Raw genomic sequence first — 19,625 nt, 5'->3', positions numbered from 1 at the left:
TAGCAGATTCTTTAGAGAACTTGATCAGGAAGTAATTTTTTTTTTTTTCATTCTGTTTTTTCCTCTTTTCTTCTGTTTTTCCATGGACACATTATCTTCCCAGAAATAATCCTGTGCACTTCAGATGCTTTCTACCCCATAAACTGACTGGAAACCCCATGACTGTTGTTGTGTGGTGCCAGCTCCAGGCTCTAAACCTGACCTAAAGAAAATTTTATTAGCTCAGGCTCTGTGCCATGCTAGCTGTGTTCATACAGCTTTTGGTCCAGTTGGCTACAAGACAAGAGCCAACGTGGTTTTGTTTGGCCTGTTGGCCTGTGGGGAGGGGAACTTGAGTCTGTGTGAAATCTGCTGTGTGGATGGGGTCTAATTCATCTCATCTGGGTGGCCAGAACACCCTTCCAAAACCCCCAGCTTTTCCATTCATGCTTTCTCTCTGCACTCTTTGTACATCAATCAGATCTGCTTCTACCACCTTGTACCTCTAAATGGTGTTTAATAAATGCTCAGCTCTCCACCCCCAAATTTGATATTGCTGCCCCTAAACTGAGCAGGTGAATGGCCCATTATTATTATGCTAGTTAATGAATCCTCTGTCTTCCTCCAGCTTTTCTGTTGTGATTTTTCCTTCTTTCTTGCAGTTTTGGGGGCTACACAGGCAATTTTCTTCTCTGCCTGTACCCTTCCCTTTATGCCCCTTCCAAGAGAAGATGAGGAGTATTGTCTTCTGTGCACCCTGTCCCTTCCTCTCAAGTAGCATAGTGTCATATGTATTACTGTCCCTTGCTTTTCAGACAGAGTGGCTGGTAATTGGTTGTCCTTCACGTCTTTTTCCTCTCACTCATGTTAAGGAACTACTGGCTTTTAGAAAAGCAGTATTTCTACAGTGCCTTCTTACTCCTCTTCCATAAATTGTAAACTCCTATTACTTTACAGCTGCAAAATGTAAAATAAAGTTTTAGTTGTCTTTGAGTCAGCTTCTAGCTGCTGCCACATACTTTTTGAAAATAAGTATGGTGTGTTACCTGGAAATGTGGTTAAACTCATCACTCCGACAATAATATAGGAGAAAGCAGACACCAGGTTTTAGCTCAGAATTTACTTTCTCTGTGCATGCAAACAGCTAAATGTCTTGACCTTGTTGCCTCTTTTATTGCCTCAGTGGGTACATGTGCCAAGGTGATAAAACAAACTGCTACTTGATATCCAGGTGGCACTGCCAAATTTGTGGCTTGCTCCATATGTCTCATGCAGAGTACTATTCTGGAATGACGTTTTTGAGACTGAAAGCTGGCTTTTTTTTCTCTTGGTGTGTAGGTCCCAGCTTTGAAAACTTTGTTGTTTTAAGTTTCCTTATCCATAAATTATCAGAGCAGAGAGAGATAGGGACTATAGTTTTGCTGTTGTTGAAATGAGGTGGAGTGTGAGGTTTGAATAATCCTCCATCCAAGCATGGACCTGTGTTTTGTTTTTAAATCTTGGAAGCAGTGAGAAATGGCAAGCCTAATACCTACTTTTAATGGTGTGTTAACAAATGGGTATCTCTGATAGCCAATCAAAGAGCAGTTTCATACTATATACTTAGAGGAGGGTCATGTATTTTCATTCTGATGGCAAAGGAACTTGTAATCTGGATGTTGGAAACGTTTTTGTCCTTCTTTTCAGTTCGAAAGGATTTAAGCGGGCTTGATGATGTGACACTTACAAGTCAGTCGGAATGTGGAGGTGAGATCTAGAAGTTGTCTCCATTACATTTGTGGAAATTAAATAATTAGAAAACCATAACTGAGTGAATGCCTTTTGTGGATGATAATCCTTACAGAATGAAATGGTATATATGTAAAATAGCTTTGTTGCCGTTTATTCCCAAATAACCATGAAAAGTACCTGTGGTTTAGTTACTGAAGGTCAGCTTGCAGTTAGAGTGTAGTGACTTATGGCAAATGTAAGATAAAATGTGTTATCTCAGATCTGAGTGATGAAAGAGGTGTTAAGTAATTTATTTTACCATGTGTTAGCAATGAAGGAAGATTATATGTGTTACATGTGAGCTGAGTGCTGCATGATACGTATGCTGACAGTAGCTCTGTGTTAATTCAAACTCCTAATTTACTGTTTTGAGGGTGCTTCGTCTTACTGATTTTAAAGAGTATGTTGGGATTTCTTGCAACAGTAATTTGGCTCCTGCTGGTTGATTTTTCTAATAGCAGTCACACAGGTTTAGTTTTGTAATTTGTGGAGCTCAATGGTGAGCTGCTTTAGCAGTTTAAGTTGGGTGTTAGATGTTGGTCTCTTCATTCCCAGTACTGAAATGAAGACTAGTTGTTCTGCAGAGTTTGTAGTTAATTTTTAAAAATATGTTTCTATAGGTACTAAATTTTTTAGAGACAGCATTGCAACCAGGGAGTTTCTGTGGGTATTCTGAGGAAACTGCATAAGTGAAAAAGAGCTAAATCTTTGACGGGGATAAGGAATTTTGAACGTTCCTAAGGTATATAAGCAATCTAGAGTAATGGATGCCTTTCTGACTTTCAGGCTTCTCCAGTGACAGTGACCTGATCTCTCTGACAGTCGATGTAGATTCTCTCGCCGAGGTAGATGATGGAATGGCATCCAACCAAAGTTCTCCCAGTAGAGCCGCTGGCCTTTGTGTTACTTCTGATCCCCCAGTCCAAAGCACACTGGCATCTGAGCAGGAGTGGAGCAAACCCGAAGGAGAAAAGGAAAGCCATGGTTTGTTTACTGGAAGCTTAAAATCCAAGCCAGGCAAACAAGATTACTTGGAGAAAGCAGGCGAGTTAATAAAGCTGGCCTTGAAGAAGGAGGAGGAGGAAGATTATGAAACTGCCTTAAGCTTTTATAGAAAGGGGGTTGATCTGCTTCTGGAAGGTGTTCAAGGTATGGATCTTCTCATTATGTTTGTCTTCTCCTTGGTTGTGTTTGTTCATGACATTTCCATGGCTAACATCAGCTTACTGTGTTGCAAAGAAGTGATCTGAAATGCAGAGTTACGTGTACTTGGCTTTCATGTACTTGATAGCTGTGTGCATGTGAGAGAGAGAGAAACTTTTCTCTCTAAGACTGAATGATAATTTAGGGTCTCATCTTCCAAGTGCCCAATATCTCCTCTGTTAGAATTGCAGCACAACCTTCAACTTGCAGGTGAGTAGCAAAGTGCTCCACTTTTGCCTCTTTCCTTTTTATTGCCTAGCCTTTAATTAATATGTGGCACTTGCAGCACTGTTGAAACATTATTTAATTTACGTGGTTAAGTGAGGATTAATTATCCCCATTTTACGCTTGGGAGGAGGCAGACTCAGGTTAACTTCCCAATCACAAAAGGATTAGAACTGCTCTTGTCTCACAGCCTCTTGCTTCTTCCATTAAACTATTCTCCTTTTCTAACTAAAGGATGCATAGAAACTTACATGCTTGCATTGCTAGAGGAGAACAGGGCTTTTTTTGCCTTGTCAAAAGACTTTGGTCTGTCAATATATATCTGCAAAAGCTGTTGTTAATAGACTGGATGCAATTATATGCAAATTTCTGCCTCCTTGCACCTTGTCAGTAAGGGAGAAAATTTTTTCCTTTCTCTATCTCTTGAGAATCTCAAGTGATAACCTCATGTAATCTGTGTTTTGTCCAACAGTGGCTTAAAGCTATAAAGTACAGGGAAAGATTTGTTCTTTTCTGGAGTGAATTCAGAGTCTGTGTATTGCGCTTCTGTCCCACACAGATCAAGTGAGTGAGATTAGAATTGTGCCTTTGTTTGACAGTGTACAGCACAGGTGCATTCTGCTGCTCCAGATCTGGACTTAGACATGAATGTACCAAACACACACAAGCAAGAAGCCTTTGCTGCATCCCAGTGGGATGCACAGCAGTGGTCCAGACCTTCTGAACAGTTCTAGCAATGGAAGTTACATGCTGAGCTGATTTAATGGGACCTGGCAAAAAATAATGGGTAGGTTACTGATGAGAACTAGAGGTGTGAGCCAAGATATGTGCATAGCCTTTGCTTGAAGTGTCTTATACTTTTTGGCAAAAGTAAATCCACCTCTTTTCAAGTCTCAGTGATGTCAGTAGGGTTGCTGCTTTGCTGCTTGTTGTGGCTTTTCAATAGCATCCTTCCTTTCCTTGCCTGTGTTGTCAAAATATTTTTCATTCTTAGTGTTGAATATGCTGGCAGTCTTCTTTGGAGAGCCCAGCTATTCTTTCTTTGCAAGTACACTTTTTCATAGACCTGTGGGCCATTCAGTTGTGATCTTCTGAAGGATGTCCTGTTTTGTCATAAACACTTCTGTCTGCCAGCCCTGATGCAAGGCTGCCATGATGCTGTTTTGAACTGACAGTTCAAACTTCAACTTCAAAAGCTTGCTTTATTAAACAGTTTCAAACTGTTAGGGCATAAAAACAAGTCAGTCTATTGCACATCAGTTTTGCTGTGGTAATTATCGTGTATACTTGAGTTGTGGCAGTGGTTAAACATGTTGGCTTTGAATTCATGGTAATCCTTAGGGTAATATGTTTGCTTTAAAGTTGTGAAAGACTTTTTGCATGTAAGTAACTTGCTCAACTCATGCACATGAACTTGTTAAACCAGAGCAGGTTGAACTTCTTACTTGTATTTGCCAAAATTTCCTCCAAGGATTTCTTTTTTTTTTTTTGCTGTTGACTATCCACTCTTCTGGCTGCCTCAGGTAACTTTTCTATCACCCACTTATCCCTGCTTTTCAGGCTAGGAAGAAATTCAAGGAATCTCAGAAAATTGTGATAGTCTGCTTGATTTTCTTGATGCCACTCAGTGCAGTGGGAGTTACTAATAAATTTTTAGTGATGGTTACCTGTGTGGTGCGTGTCAGTGTTCCTGATGGATAAAGAGACATGTAACCAGCACCAGCACCTTTTTCTTTGCAGTCCCTGGCATTGCATCAAGAGGGAGTAATGGGAATGAGTTGCATTTTAGGTGGTATCTTACAGCTTGGGATAATTGTACACAGGGTGGTTCCTAGCAGTCAGCTATTTTTTCATTTCTCTGTGTTACCCTGCATGGCTGTGAAGAATTCATTCTTTTCTGGGCATTCACACTAGATTTGGGTAGATCCAGCTCATTTTGTCCCATTCTCCTTGAAGCTTCTGAAAGCTGGCAGAGAGACACTGTTGCCCTCTTCATGATGGCGGGGCTGGTCCAAATGTCTTCCTAAAAATGTGCTATCTCATGATCTATGAGGACAGCAAAAAAACCCTCGAACAAAACTTTTTAATGTAGCGGCTTTGTGAAGGCAGTGTGTTTAGCATAAATATGTGAGCATTTAATGTATATTGCAGTGAAAACCCACAAAGCTTCTATCTAGTCACTTCAGTTATTTAAACACTCCTAGTTATGTATTTCACACAGATAATAACATACTCCTTTCAAAGATAAGGGTGGTCCAATTATTACAAAATGCTTGTGCTTGTCTGCCACTGATTATTTTGCACCTATTCGGTGTAAATAAGACTTTGTAACAGCTGAGAGTGAAACACATTGTTCATCGATCCTTGCACACGTGTGCAGTGCCGTTGTCCCTGTACACAGCCTCTGCAGAACGCGTGGCCTCTGGAACGGGCCGCAGGTGGCTTTTTTCCCTGGAAAATGCAGTGACACGGGAATGCAGACTTTGGCCACGAGGTGGCGGCAAGGAAATAGAAATTGCCACCCGAGACTTGGAATGGGGCGATTGTAGCAGTGCGCGGAGGTGGGGGAAGGAATGGCACCCATCCTCAGAGCTCCCAGCGTGGCGTTTGAGGCACACCACCTGCTCAGGTGCTGTGCCCCCGTGAGCTGCTTCGGTGGCTCTGAAGGTGAGGCTGTGTCTGGCGCCAGTCGCTCCTTTAGGCTCAGCACAAGATCTGCTGCTCAAGGCTGCCTCGACAAAACCATGCCTGAGAAAGTTCAGTGCTGCAGGTTTATACACCTGTGCTGATCAGTTTGAGGTGGGTGGCTTCCCTAAAGGCAGTTGAGTACACTTGAGCCTGTTATACTCCTGATGACTTTCCAGCTCTCTGAGCTGCTGGCACTAGTGTTGGGCAAGGCAAGTGTTGTATGTTTGAGAAATGGACGTCTTGACTTTGTTTTCAGCTCTGTGCACATGCTCTCAGATGTACAGTGGTGTTAATTATTCTGGGCAAGGTGCATATGTATTTTCTTTTGCTAGTCTCTTGCAGACTTTAGTACTAAATCCTTTCTTGTCTTACTTGTAGTCCTGCCAAGAGACCCAATTTGTGTCCCTTGGGGAAAGACTGCTGCGTGCTCAGAGACTTTGGACTCTGGGCATCTGCTCCTTATACATGTCTGGCCTACTTCTGCTCCATACTTGTTTTTAATATTAACCAGTTGTCAGTGGGAAGAAGAATGAAATCTTGGACTGGCAGTGTAGCCCTTGAACTGCACCTTTTGTGCCTTCCCGTTTCATGTATACCAGAGCTGCCTTGCTTGCAGTGACAGGATATCTGCCATAATTTCCTTTTTCTTCTGAATATGTACCAATTCTGCTGCTCCTCTTGTCTTTTCTGGGCTTTGCTGCATGCAGGGTTTGGAAGCTTTTGGAAGATAGGTCTGTAAAGATTGTGTAGGATGGTTCAACAATTCTCTAGGAGTTGAAACCTTCTAGAATTCAAGGTTTTCTGCCTTTGTAAGCATACTGAGTATGCTAACTGATAGAAACTTTGGCTTATACAATTATAGCTTTTCCTTTGTTTTGTTAGGATGTCAGAGCACTTCGAGGTCAGTGCATTGCTTCAGGCCTAGAGATGGAAAAAAATGCACTAATCAATAGCAAGCCACCAACTTCTAGCTGGAAGTTAACTCTGTTTTATGCAAAGTAGTGCATTCCCTGACTTTGGTATAGGGCATATACAGTCTATGTTAGGAAGAAGCAGATCATGAGACTGAAATTATGGAGAGGTTTTTTGTATTAAAGAATGGAGTCTTGTTTGTAAAAGCTGCTCCTTTTTTTACAGCAGCAGCCTTTCTTTAGTTGTATCCATTATGGACCTGGGCAGTCTGAGGTGTGTGATAAACAGAGTTTACACTGCTGCTTATTGCTGTGTTTCAATAACTTCAGGCATATGAAGAAGCAAGAATGTTGCATAATGTGGCCAGCCTAATTCATGTAGAAAAGTTCCGTGTCTTTTAGAAACCAAATGTGTTCATTGCTGGTCTGTCCATGTTGTACATTAACATCTGAAGGGAGACGACCCATTTACTCCGTTGGTGTTTTGGGATGTTTATTTCACATGTGTAGCAGCTGTGGCTGGGCAGAATGAATATTGATTTAGTTTAGGCAGCATGAACCTTGTTGCATGAAGCATGTGATGCCTCTGGAGTGTCAGCAGCCATAAGCTGTTTTCCAGGTATCTCTGTTTTGTGTTTGGGATCTACAAGTTCTGAATAAGCTGCTGGTGTCTTTGAAATCAGACTGTGAATGTCAGTTTTGCACTGCTCCATGCTATTTTAATGTTTATCCAGTAAACAGAGCTGGATCAAAAATTACACAAATTACTGGAACCTTGCTAAAATGACTGACTTTTAACCCAGAAATGCATATACAATGAAATGCTGGGAATACTTTGGACAACTAGATGATATTTTTGGATATACTGAAAACAAACCAACTTGTGTCTAATTACTGGGATTATGATGAGCTGTGATTTGAACTTGTGATGGAGCCAGGGATGCAAACAGGAGCATGCTTGACAGAATGCCAGGAAGACAGTACTTTATGAAAAGGAAAACAGCCATGGCGTTCCACCAGCACATTTCTGGCTTCCTTTGCTTGTTTGTTGAATGGCACTTGTGAAGACAACTTCTGTTACCACACAGTAGCTATTTTAAATTCCTTTCACTTGTGAAGGCCTCTGAGTAGTGTTCCTCATTGATGTTAACAGTTTCTGAGCTGTCCAGCAGATGTGTCTGCTTATGACAGTGTGTTTAAGGAAACAACAAACCTGTTTTCTGAGAAGGTGAATTGGGCTGTGAGGTGGTGTCTGCAGGGAAACCCTCAGAGTTGTGCTGAACTCCACAGGGTAGGTTGGTGATAGGATGACTGATGGAAGTGTAATTCTCCCTGCCCTGATCTTAGGTTTCTCTGTTCCTATGGTGTATTATCATTCAACCTGTTTGCTGTAGAACTTGTTTGGGCTGAGCTTTCTGAACAATGATACAAAGTGCTCCCTCTCTCCTAGTGCTTCATACAACCTTGAAATCACAGCTGCTGCTTCAGAAGAAAAGTGTGTGACAGGACTTGTCTGTTGATAAGCAGCTGGATTAAGAATTGATGTTGGAGATACTGTGGTTGATTTTAAAAAAAAGTCACATCTCACCATGCTGCCAGTGATGCTGAAACACATGCTAGTATGGACTAGGAACTGTTCATAATTGGAATGTGTTGTCTTCTAAGCCCATTGCAGACCATACAGAGCTTCAGAGCTGATCAGTGCTGTAGGGTCCTTCACTGTGCTGGATGGACTTCCCAGAGTGATGTCATTCCCTGTGTGAAAGTGCTGGGTTTAGACACGTCGTTGTGGCAAAGCAGTAGAATACAGTGTGTGCCAGTAAAGTATGGTTAATGTATATAGTTAATGCCAGAAACTGGTTACTGTATAAATACAGCCAGATTTGGCTATGTAAAGGAACACTCAAGGCAAAGTTCCATTTAAACTGCAAGACTTCTCTGGACCAGGAGGCTGATAAAGGTCTGAGGTTTAGTACATGCTGCAGAGCTTAGAGCCTTGCAATACATGTGAAAGTGAATTGTAGTCATGCCTGCAAGCCAGTGTGTAGGGTGTGATGCAGAGATAACTCTGAATGTGGTTACTTAGCATGTGACTTTTAAAGAATTAATAAATACGTGACCAGGTGAGCCTTAAAAATCTCATTTTTCTTCCCTCTTGGGACACAGCTAGCTCCATTGACTTGGTGGTGTTCTGACCTTTCCAAGATTGAGTCTTTCCTCATAGCAGTTCCTTGCCAGGTTGCTGCCTGTGCCTGGCCTCTTTAACAGACATCTCTTCCAGCCTGCACTGCCTTTTATCTCAGCTGTTGTTAGCCACAACGCTTAGCTGCAAAGTGCAGGAATCTTTTTTCGACTGTAGCTGTGTGGGGTTTCTGCCTCCCATCAGAAGACCCAGTAGGGCTGCCACAGTTCTTGCAGCATGCAGGGTAGACAGGGCAGACTGATTAGGTTACAGTGACACTGCTGTCTGCAGGTGAGAAATTTGAAGTCTCTGGCTGCAGAATTCAATGCCTTAGGCACTGTAGGTGAATTGAGGCAAATTACTAGCTGGAATAGAAAAATTGCCTAGATAGGTTTAAAGGTATGATGCTGCATGATAATCAGTGCTCTGATTCTCACCCAAACAGTTCTGGCATATACAGCTTCTGTCTTTTCACATTATCGTTTTCTCTTTTCCTGTCCTCTTTCTCTCTTAACTCTTCCAGTATCTTAAAATAGCCTCCTTAGCTTCAGAGTTGTGTAGGACTAGTATAGGTTTGATCTCTACAAGGCCTGCTGCTAGCTCTTCTGTTTTAGAGATTCTTGTGATTGCTTGGGGAAAAATACCATTTCCCATAGTAGTATATAAAAGTACATATGAATTGCATTTAATACATAAACATGAGTAGTATTAGACTGTCAGGATTTATTAATCTCATAATTGGGGGTTTTAATCTGCCTTTTTCTTTTTTTTTTCCCTGCAGTAAACTGTTCTTACTTGAAGGGGTAGGTGTCTCTGTGCCTGGATTCCCTCTGCTCTGAAGCGAGGGATGTTTGTGGATGCTAATTATAATTTGAACTTGTGCTTTTAGTCAAGAAGTGCAGAGAAGTTGGAAATTTCCTCTCTCTCATGGTGATGGCCTGTATAACATTTTTACCTGCTCTGAATGTCAGTGCTCTTCCCCTGTTCCAATAGTACTTATGTTGGAGGACTTGCTGCTGCTGTCACCATTTTGTTCCCTCCTCTGTGCTAGAATGTCACTGCTTGTCCTTCTGTCTTGAAACACTTATAGGGTTGATTGCCTTCTGAAGTAGTTCAGCAGAAGAATATTTAGGAATATTTATCATACTAACTCTTATTTTGGTGAAATACCTTACAGTTAAGACTACAAGTATCAGCAGATAGATGGGAAGTTAAGACTTTCCTCCCTGAAATGTTGGGTGCTGTGACCATTCATTTTATTTTTTCCAGGTACATGCACATGAAAAGCTACCACCACCTTGTGGATTTAACATGAGAGTTTATCTAGAAGCAGATGTTTATTGGTTAATATTTCTGGCAAGTTACATTTCTTATCTTCAGTGTTACTGACTCCTTCTTTACTGGTCACTCAAACACATTTCACCCACACCATTCTTCTGTGTAATCTTAACTTTGGCAAATGTGCCAACATTTTTTTTCCCTAGAGAGATGTTTACCTAGACATTTACATGACAGGTGTGTAGCCATAGGTTTTCTACAGGATGCAGAACTGGCAACTTCATAGGAAATACAGATCTCTAAGGATCTCAGGCAACCTGCAGTGAAGATGATGTATGTAACATATGGACATAATAGTTACCAGCACACTGGAAAGTTGGAAGAAGAATTTGTAGGCATTCACTCACTGTCACAAATTCATGCTTTGGTGTGAAAGGTTTAACTTTTAAGTGGCTTTTCTTCTTGGTTGATAGAATGCAGTACTGTCCTGAATCATCAGAAAAGCAAGAAAGAATGGTTCTGATAAATGTGTTGCATCTTAATAAATTTCGCCTCTCTCAAAATGTCAAGAAAAAAAAGAGGAAAAAAGATCACTTCAACTGTTTTGTCATAATGGGCTTAACCTTTGTCTTATTATTTAATATTTACAGGTTTTTTTCAGCTGCAGAATTTGATCAGCACCTCAAAGTAACTTGCTGTTAATATAATGTAAAGCATACTAGAGCTGATGGGGTAGTGGTCTTATTTCACAATTCCAAACCCCCACCTGCTGCTCAAATCTATGGCTCTTTCCTTGATGCTGCAGTATCCGTCTACCTCACCACCTGCCACATTTCACTTAAGTAATTGTTTGAAAATTAAAGGTTACCCACCCTCCTGTGAAAGTTGGTGGAGACTCGTTCCAAAATCAGCAGCTTTTCCCCTTCCTGAAATAAATTTTGGGGTTATAAAACAGTGTCCAAAGTCATCACAAACCCGTGCTGGATTATGAGTCGCATTGTCACTTACGGTGTGCCTGAGCTTTTGTTTGGCTAATATGGACAAAGGAGTCTGCTTCACATGATGTAAGAAGTGTTTGCCCTAAGAAGAACAGAGGTCCTCTTGAACCAATTAGGCAAAAATAACAGCTGGGCTACCCACTAATAAGGAAGGTGCTGCTAAACCTCTTTTCATTGTGAGAAGAAATAAATCTTTTAAGGCTTACTCCCTTGCATTTTTATAGAGAGCAATTCTTTGAAAAATTCAGCAATCCAGCTGGGTGATATGTGCAGGAAGACTGTGAAGAAGATAAAGAAACTTTTAAAAATAAAAAATGGTATTATAGCTGTTAGATTTGGCAATTATAAATGTTTCATTGAAGATTTCAGTATTTAGAGAAAGTTTTACTGTTTAAATTGTTAAGAACGTGGAGTTTGGGGCTGGCACAACAGGCAGTCTGGCACAAGTTCCTTGTATCTTGTTCTGCAAGAGGATGTTTCTTCCTGGAGCAAATCTCTTCTGATATCTTCTTTAAAGGAAGGCAGCCCACATATATTTTTAGTAAGTCTGAGAGAAAAGCAGGAAGAGGAGGTTACAGAGGATTGGGACAGGTAATATTAACTTTATGGCCTTACTTTTTCTGTGAAAATATTCCTGTCCTGGCCAACCATCTACTCAAGTAGGGAGGGCACCCATGTTGCCCTGACAGATTAACTCTTGCTGAGGAAAACCTCTAACACCTTAAGGGGGATGATTTGGTCCTGGTCAGGTGCAAAGAAAGGAAGGAATATCTAGAATTCCTGGGAGGGTGCTACATATAATGATTTACTGATGATTTTTGGTTTTTTTTTTGTTTTGTTTTTTTTTTTTTTGTATATGTTAGTAGCAAGTGGTAACTAGAACTAATTTATAGTCCAGAGAGAAACAGATCTTCACCATGACTTCATCCTGCGTCCTTGGAGGAGAATCGTTACACATCAGGGCAAGTTTGACAGCACTTCTATGCATCTGAGATGTGTTCTCGTTGTAGTATCCCAGATTATTTGGAGAAAAAGGACAGATTTTCATCCACGGTCTTTACTGACCCAATTTTTTTTTTATTTGTCTAAGTTTATTGCATGGGCCCCCTTTCAGTAACTTTTTGCTGTTTCTACCTAAGCATGGGTAACTTTACCATATGATGGAATTACAGAATATTTGATGTGTGAATAAGCAGTTAACTGAGCTGAACACTTCAGCATTGAGTTAGGTGATCTCTCCACAGTGTGTCCTCTTCTGAGCTGTAGTTATGATATTTTATTAAAAATTCTTTCTTAGGATTTTTCTTTCTTGAGAGCTGAGGGCCTCAAGAAAGAAATGTAAATGATAACTATCTGCTGTTGTGGAATGTAACAGGTGTATTTTTTATTAGTCTGTGTAGATTGTTTTTAATTGATGACTAATCACTGCTACTTGTGTCGAGGCTGTGAACAGTCACAAGATTTTGTTATGCATTTTATTCTATTCCTGCTCTTTGTAACCTTCTGATGATTTTTTCTTTCTGTTCTTTTAGTATAGTTTTGATGTAATATTTTAATACAATATATAACATAATAAATCAACCTTCTGAGAAACATAGAGTCAAACCTTGTGTCTCCACACATGAGGTGTTCACCTCATCACTGAGCTACTATGAAGTGTGAGTGAAGACTCTGAGCAGAAGACAAACAAAAATACTGCTAGTTTTCCAGATACCACTGCTGTACATCGTGGAAGTGCTGCTTCTTTGTGTTTTTCATTCAAATCAGTGCACTGTGGGCAAACAATCAGACAAGTCACAGAAGAACTCAATGGCACAATTATTCCAGTATTTGTGGTTTTCCTCTATCAAACCCTCAAAATAATTTGAATGTTGTTAGGAATATCTATGTTTGTAAATATATTGTAGCTGAGCTGTCTTTAGAAATATAAATTAAAGAACAAATTTTAAATCATTGGCTGCTGTCCTAATGTCCTGGCTTACTGTTACTTTGGTCAGCGGGTGGCCTGGTCAGCCTTTCCAAAGCCAATTTTCATTTTAGGATATTTTAACTTCTTTGAAATAGGCAAAGCCTTTGGAAAATGAGGGAGCAGCCTGCTTGTGCTTGTGTGTGTGGATGAAGGCTTACATGTGCAACAAAGTAGCTGTAGAGTTTTTATATTCTGTTTGCAGTAATAGTAAACAGAGCATCTAAAATAACCACTTGCACATTGCAACAAACACATCATCATTTGCTTAAAAAGAGTTATAATTACAGTTGACGAAGCATGGACACCATAAAAATGCATTAGTTTGGCTTGACACATTAATTACCTGTTTTTGCAGATGTTTTTATATATTGTTGTGTGAACAGTTTACAAAATAATTACAGGAAAGTCATATGGAAAATAAACTAAGTGGGTGGTTTCTCGCCTTAATATTTTCATTCATGTGAATCTGTGTGAGGCACAGCTGCTCTGTAGCAAAAGCAGAGAGAGAAATGGGGAATCTTGAGGGGGTTTTATTCTAGGTCCCCATGATCAGCCTTGCTGCACTTTTATATCTTGCTTTAGCAATGTAGTTTTTAAAAGTGTAAAATGACACTGCTGATTTAATCCCAGTGATCAGGAGGGGGGAGAAGCTTTGATCCTGATCAGATGAAACATAAATCTTCTAGTATCTAGGAAAATAAATGAAAAATCAATATTATTTTAAGCAGGATGAGCTTTTATGAGCAGTTGTAAAGATTCATCAAAGGCTTTGACACAGTTTAAACATTTCCCGTTTGCTGGCATTTAAAGAAAAATGCCTTTTAAGTTTAAATTGTAATTAGAGAGATACCTCTTTAGATTATTGTGAGCTAACCACAGAATGGAAATAGGAGATTAATATGCTCACACAATATTTAAATCAAAAGCTCTTAACTAGGAATAAATTATTATTTCTAATTTATTATAAAATAAAATTGATGCTTTTGAAAATACATTTTACATAACTAAAACCAATATTTAATGGCAAAATGTAACATTGCATTTAAAAAACCCATGGAGTCTGAATCACAGCTTTGACATCTGTCAGATATAAGGATTTGTTCTAGTACTGTATTTTAGTGATTTATTTGGTTTTAAGTGAACAGTTCTATGACCTCGAATTTGGCATAAATGCTAAAGATTATTTTTAGCTTAATGGGGTCTTTATTGTTACTCTCTGTGTTTGAGGCTTTTAAAGTAGCATTTATTTGTTTATTAAATTTATATCCTGTATTTATTTACAGATTTTTGTGAGAATTGGCTGTTTAAATGGGAATTTGTATTGTGATGGAGTTTTTTACATTTTCTTGGTTAAACTAATGGAAAAAAAAAAAAAAAAGCCAAAATCCTATTTTCACAAATCTAAATCATCCACCTGTTAAAATATTCAGAGGCTGAACTGTTAATGATCTCATCTACAAATACAATGTGAGAACTTGTTGAATAAATGTTATTTTTTGAATTCACACCCTTTTTTATGGCTGAAGATTTTAATGAGGGGAACAGCTTGCAAAGGTTATTTAACAAATTACTCGGGAAGGAAGAGTAGAAGGAAAACTGAAATTAATGTCTTGTGAAAGTAGGGAGAACAAAGACAGCTCTAAGGGGACATCCTAGCTGGTTTGCGTTAATTACTGTAAAATTACTGAAGCATTGGAAAAAAGCAAGAAACATCCAAACTAAATACACATAACTAACAATTAAGCAATTAGCTTGACTTTTATAAGATAGCCTTAGACACTAACCTAGCAGTTTTCTAGCAGCCTGCTTGAAGGAAATGCTGGCTGAAGAGTTTATTGCTGCTGTGCAGATGTCTTGTTTTCCCTGAGCAGCTGCCACTTGGTGTGTCTGAGAGAACGTGGGTGCTCACCGGTGCACTGGCATGAGGAAGTGTCATGGTGCTTTCACACTACCTGCAGAGATGAAAGCCAGAGTTAGTCCTGTTTTAGGACATTGCAACACAGGCTTATTGAAAAAAATACTGTGTATCTACTCTCTTTTGATAATGCCAACTTCAACTTCAAAGAGTTGAGTGATGTTATTTCTTTTTTTCATCCTAGGTGGGACTAAGACTGGCAGTCTTAGGAAGGGAACTTTTTACCAAGATTTCCCTAGGTCTTTAGAATGAGAGAAATTACTGAGATACTGATAAATAACCATAATATTGTATGCTTAAAGTGCACTGAATTTCTGTCTGTCTCAAACAAAGTGTTTTGCAGAGCAGTCTTGTGTCTATATTCTAGGAGGGGTCAATCACTTTTTCCTCCTACTGTGAGGTGGATAGTAAAATTTACAAGAGATCACTTATCCCAGAACTTGGAGTACCCAAAGTGTCTTCTCCTTACTTTTGATGGAGTCTGGGTGTGATGGTTCTATGTGTTCGATACTCTCTAGTCATGACATGAAAGGAATGGGAGTCTCTATTTTAAAACAATCCACCTTGACCCCTGCCTTTAATTCTGCCCTTAAAAATCTTACAGTGTCTTACACATTGCCACAATTGCACCCTGAAAACCTCCCGCAGTAATTTCTGAATGCAAGCATTCACACAGTACGTTCTCTATCAGAAATTCCATAATAAGCTTGCCCTTTTTTATGAGACTCATTCTTGATAACCCACAATAATCTTGGGGTTTTTTCTTATCAGTTACAAAGTTTCTGGTTGAACTCCTTCAAGGTTGCACTCGGGTTCCTTTCATGGCCCGGTGATCAGTGTCTTACGAGCTCCAGTCTTCATTAATGTTTGTTATCTGCCGTTGGTTGGGGTTTGTTTATTTGTCTGTTTAATTTATTGCCTCTCCTGTTCCTTGCCTTGTCTTTCATGTGGAGTAGCTGTCGGGCAGGTATCCTTGAAGTTCCTTGCCCTGTTTGAGCATTGGTTTGAGAGGTGCTGGCTTGCACCTGGCAGTGCAGAGCCTGTCACAGTCAAGGCTTTGTTTCTGCAAGTTTTGCATGGGGCTGGGGGAGACTGTCAGGGCCATATCAAATCTCTGCTGTCCTTCGGTCTTCTTCTGGGACAGTTTTTTCTGTCTTTTTTTCAGCATAATAATCTCATTTCTCTGTTATAACAATTGTGTCTCGCAGTGTCTTACTTTGCTGGGTTTGCCATCACAGGCTGAGTCTGTTACAGCAATATATCACTCAGGATGTGAATGCCTAAACCAAACTGAAAGCTTCAGAGTGAATTTAGAGTTTGTGTGGTGCCATGTGGTTCTCACCAAGAGTTTGGTAGATCAGAAATAATACAGTGGTTGTTTAGCCATCTGGCTAAAGTGAAGTACTTGGTGCAAGTGCTTATTGCTTTCTTCCCATGTTACTCCAAGACAAGTGGCAAGGAATGTCTAGCATGGAAAATCTGTGAGCAGGAGTTCTTAGTGTCTCTCCTCAGTTGCCTTCTTGCTTTCAATAGCATTTCTAGACTTCATGTATAATTAGGAGAGTCCATACTGGAAACTTGAGGAGAAAAAAGTTTGTTGTTTTGTTGTAAACATTTTGTTCTGCCTTTCCTAATGGATGTTGCTTTTTGGAATACAGGGTTTAGATCAGTGGTTTGTTTCAATTCTTATCTATGTTACCATAGGAACATATACCAAATCACAGAAATATTAGGAAAGGCTATTTTTCACCGTAGTCTATAGCAAGGCTTAATTTGTTATTTTTGTAGAACTCTGAGATCATAGTGCTGGATTTTTAGAAGATGCATATTTTTAGGTTTGATTATGAATAACCCAAAGGAAATCAAAAAGGTAGAATCAAAGTAGTCATGTGCTTTGGTTACTTAGTACCTCTCTCTTTATAGAAAACATAACTTTTTTTTTCTCCATTGAGGTGAATCAAGTCCAACTCGTCGAGAAGCAGTGAAAAGGAAGACAGCAGAATACCTTATGCGTGCTGAAAAAATTTCCAGTCTCTACCATAAAACCTCTGAAGCTGCATCTGTTTCTATGGTAGGCTTTAATTAATTTATTTTCTGAATTAATTTTTTTCAGGGTTTGGTATCATTAAGTAGCAAAGCATATTCTAGCTTATGGTTCAAAAGCTGTCTAGCATTTTTCTTTTGGGAGGCCCGAGGAGTTTTTTTGATGTTGTGTTTCTGTTAAGTTGCCATTCTTTCTGATTCTTCATAATTTTACAAGGAGTGCTGAGATTAATACAGGACTGCTTTTCACATGCTTTCCTACTGCTCATGGTTGATCATGTAGACATTTTTCATCATGCTGAAGAATCTAAAGGTAAAGGAAAAATCCACACTAGAGAGTAACATTTCGTTTGACTTTTCCATGAGAATGCTGGTCAGTCCTGTAGGGAGTGAAAAACTTGTTGGTTTCTTTAGCCTAGCACAAGTGAGTCAAGCACAGGGTAGAGGGGATCAGATTAATTTTCCACAGAACAGGTCCTTAATAGAGCAAAGGTTCTTCCTGATCCTTTCAAATGTCTCTCTTGGATATGCTTGTGGGATCAGTTCATTTTTGATTTTTGAGAAGTTGCTGTGCTAATGCCACTTTCTTGAGCAGAATACCCTTATCTGTGCTCATACAAAAGACAAACAAAGTTTGTTCTAAGATACCTTTGATAAATATCTAACTTGCCCTACCTTAAACAGTTCCTTTAGGATTTATCTGTTTCTACTTTAGACTTTTACTGCAGTCATGTTAAACTGTGTTATTGTCAATGACTGCCCTATTGCAGTAAGTATAAAAGCTACAAACTTCCTGACTCTCTAATATCAAGGGATAACAAAAGGGATAGAAGATTATTGCTTCTTACTTTGCACAGATCTAAAAATGCTTTAAGGAGACAGCTGCTGCAAAATTTGGAAGCCTTCTAAAAGCTGTCCGTCTAATAAGTAAATTTAAAAAGCAAAGACACTGATTTTTTGAGGGTAGATTTTTTCATGTTGAGAGCCCACAATTTTGAGGATGTTCCAAATGGGATATATTTTGTGAGGCTTGGAGTCTTGCTGTTGCTATGAACTGTACTTTGAACAATTTAGTACTTTGGACAGATATGAACTCCTACTAGGTATTCTTTCTTTGGGTCAAACACCCCTGAAAATGGGGAAGAAGCTATATTGAATGGAATCCTCAGTGTGTTTGGAAACTGAAGAACAAGAGAAAAAAATACACGCACAACCCATTTTTGCCTTTTTATAAGTTTAAAAACTAACTGTGGTTGGGAAGGAGGAAGAAATAGGTTGCATTTTTCTGTGTGAGCTTGAGAGGTAAAGTATTTCCTCTTTTATGCTGTACTGAATAAGACACATGCCTTCTTTGCAGATCCAAAGAAGAGCAGATTTAATGGGATAAGACAAGAAAAAAAAAGCAGGTAGAATAAAAAACCATTCTCCTTCTGTGTTGAAACTCAAAATTGACAAATCATGGCAAATCTTGTTTTGTACAAAGTGTTGCATCTGGCTGATTCTGCTGTGTACAAAAAAAAAAAAAAAAAAGCCATCCAGCCATGATTTAGCCTTTTTTTCCCCGTGTTTTTACATGTATCTTAATGTCCTTTATTTGAAGCTCTTCATAATGCGTAAATTTTACTTTTATCTTAGAACTTTGGAATTTGCTGATATTGAGGGCAGATGATGCTTATGGGTCATGATGACTGTGGTGAGGAACAGCTTGTCTCTTGTTCGTAGCTGGAAATCACCTGGGAGAAGGACTTAACTCCCAAAATTATTGTGAGGATAGTGGTAGGGACCACAAAGAATTGGCATGCTCTGTGCTTTTGCTTAATGTCTTAAGGAAAATAAGGAATGTGACTGTTCCCCTGTGTTGGTTGCTGAGCAGACCTGAATTCTTGCACTTTAGTTACTGCTTATTATTTTTACTTCTTGAGATAGTGTATACTGGAGCTTGCATGAATTATTCCACCCCATAAGGACAGTGATAAGTGCGCTGGAAGAACCTCCATCTATAGACAGTGTGATTCTTGGGAGATACAAGTGGCAACTTGCAGATACTTTGTGTCCTTCTCCTACAGACATTGAGTGCATGATGGGCACGGTTAGTGCAGTACCCGGGCCCCGTTAGGAGTGGCAGAGTGCAGTTTTGTTATGGAAAGCATGATTCAGTGCAGGGAATGTCATGGGCTGTGGGGGTGCTGAGACCATTTGCACCTTGGAGGAAGAGGTCTGGCTAGTAAGTGGACGTGGGCATTTAAGGCAAAGTGCTCTTGTTCGTGACCTGGTGTCACAGGGCAGAACTGGTTTGTCACCTCTGTCTGCTGTAAGTGGCTTTGTGTTTCCTGTGGTGCCCTTTAAAGGAGCAGTCATGGGCATCAGAACTCGGCTAACCTGTTCTCCTTGCACATGGAGTTTTACCTCCTTACACATGGAGTTTTACCTCCTTACACATGGAGTTTTACCTCCACCAGGCCAG

General features: G+C 39.7%; 1 protein-coding gene across 1 annotated transcript in view; it reads left to right on the top strand.

Moving 5' to 3' along the window:
* The window catches only part of RPS6KC1 (ribosomal protein S6 kinase C1), an 85,448-nt gene that overhangs the window by 20,527 nt on the left and 45,296 nt on the right, over nt 1-19,625 (top strand). Inside the window, exons 6-8 of the mRNA XM_041413600.1 lie at nt 1,666-1,725; nt 2,536-2,898; nt 17,071-17,189. Of these exons, the coding sequence (XP_041269534.1) occupies nt 1,666-1,725; nt 2,536-2,898; nt 17,071-17,189 (542 nt within the window). The remainder of the gene's footprint in view (nt 1-1,665; nt 1,726-2,535; nt 2,899-17,070; nt 17,190-19,625) is intronic.

The sequence above is a fragment of the Onychostruthus taczanowskii genome, unplaced genomic scaffold, assembly GCF_017590055.1.
Source record: "Onychostruthus taczanowskii isolate IOZ18803 unplaced genomic scaffold, ASM1759005v1 scaffold42, whole genome shotgun sequence".
Taxonomy (NCBI): Eukaryota; Metazoa; Chordata; class Aves; order Passeriformes; family Passeridae; genus Onychostruthus; species Onychostruthus taczanowskii.
Note: the sequence above shows the minus strand (reverse complement) of the source record. Positions and strands in the feature narration are given on the sequence as shown.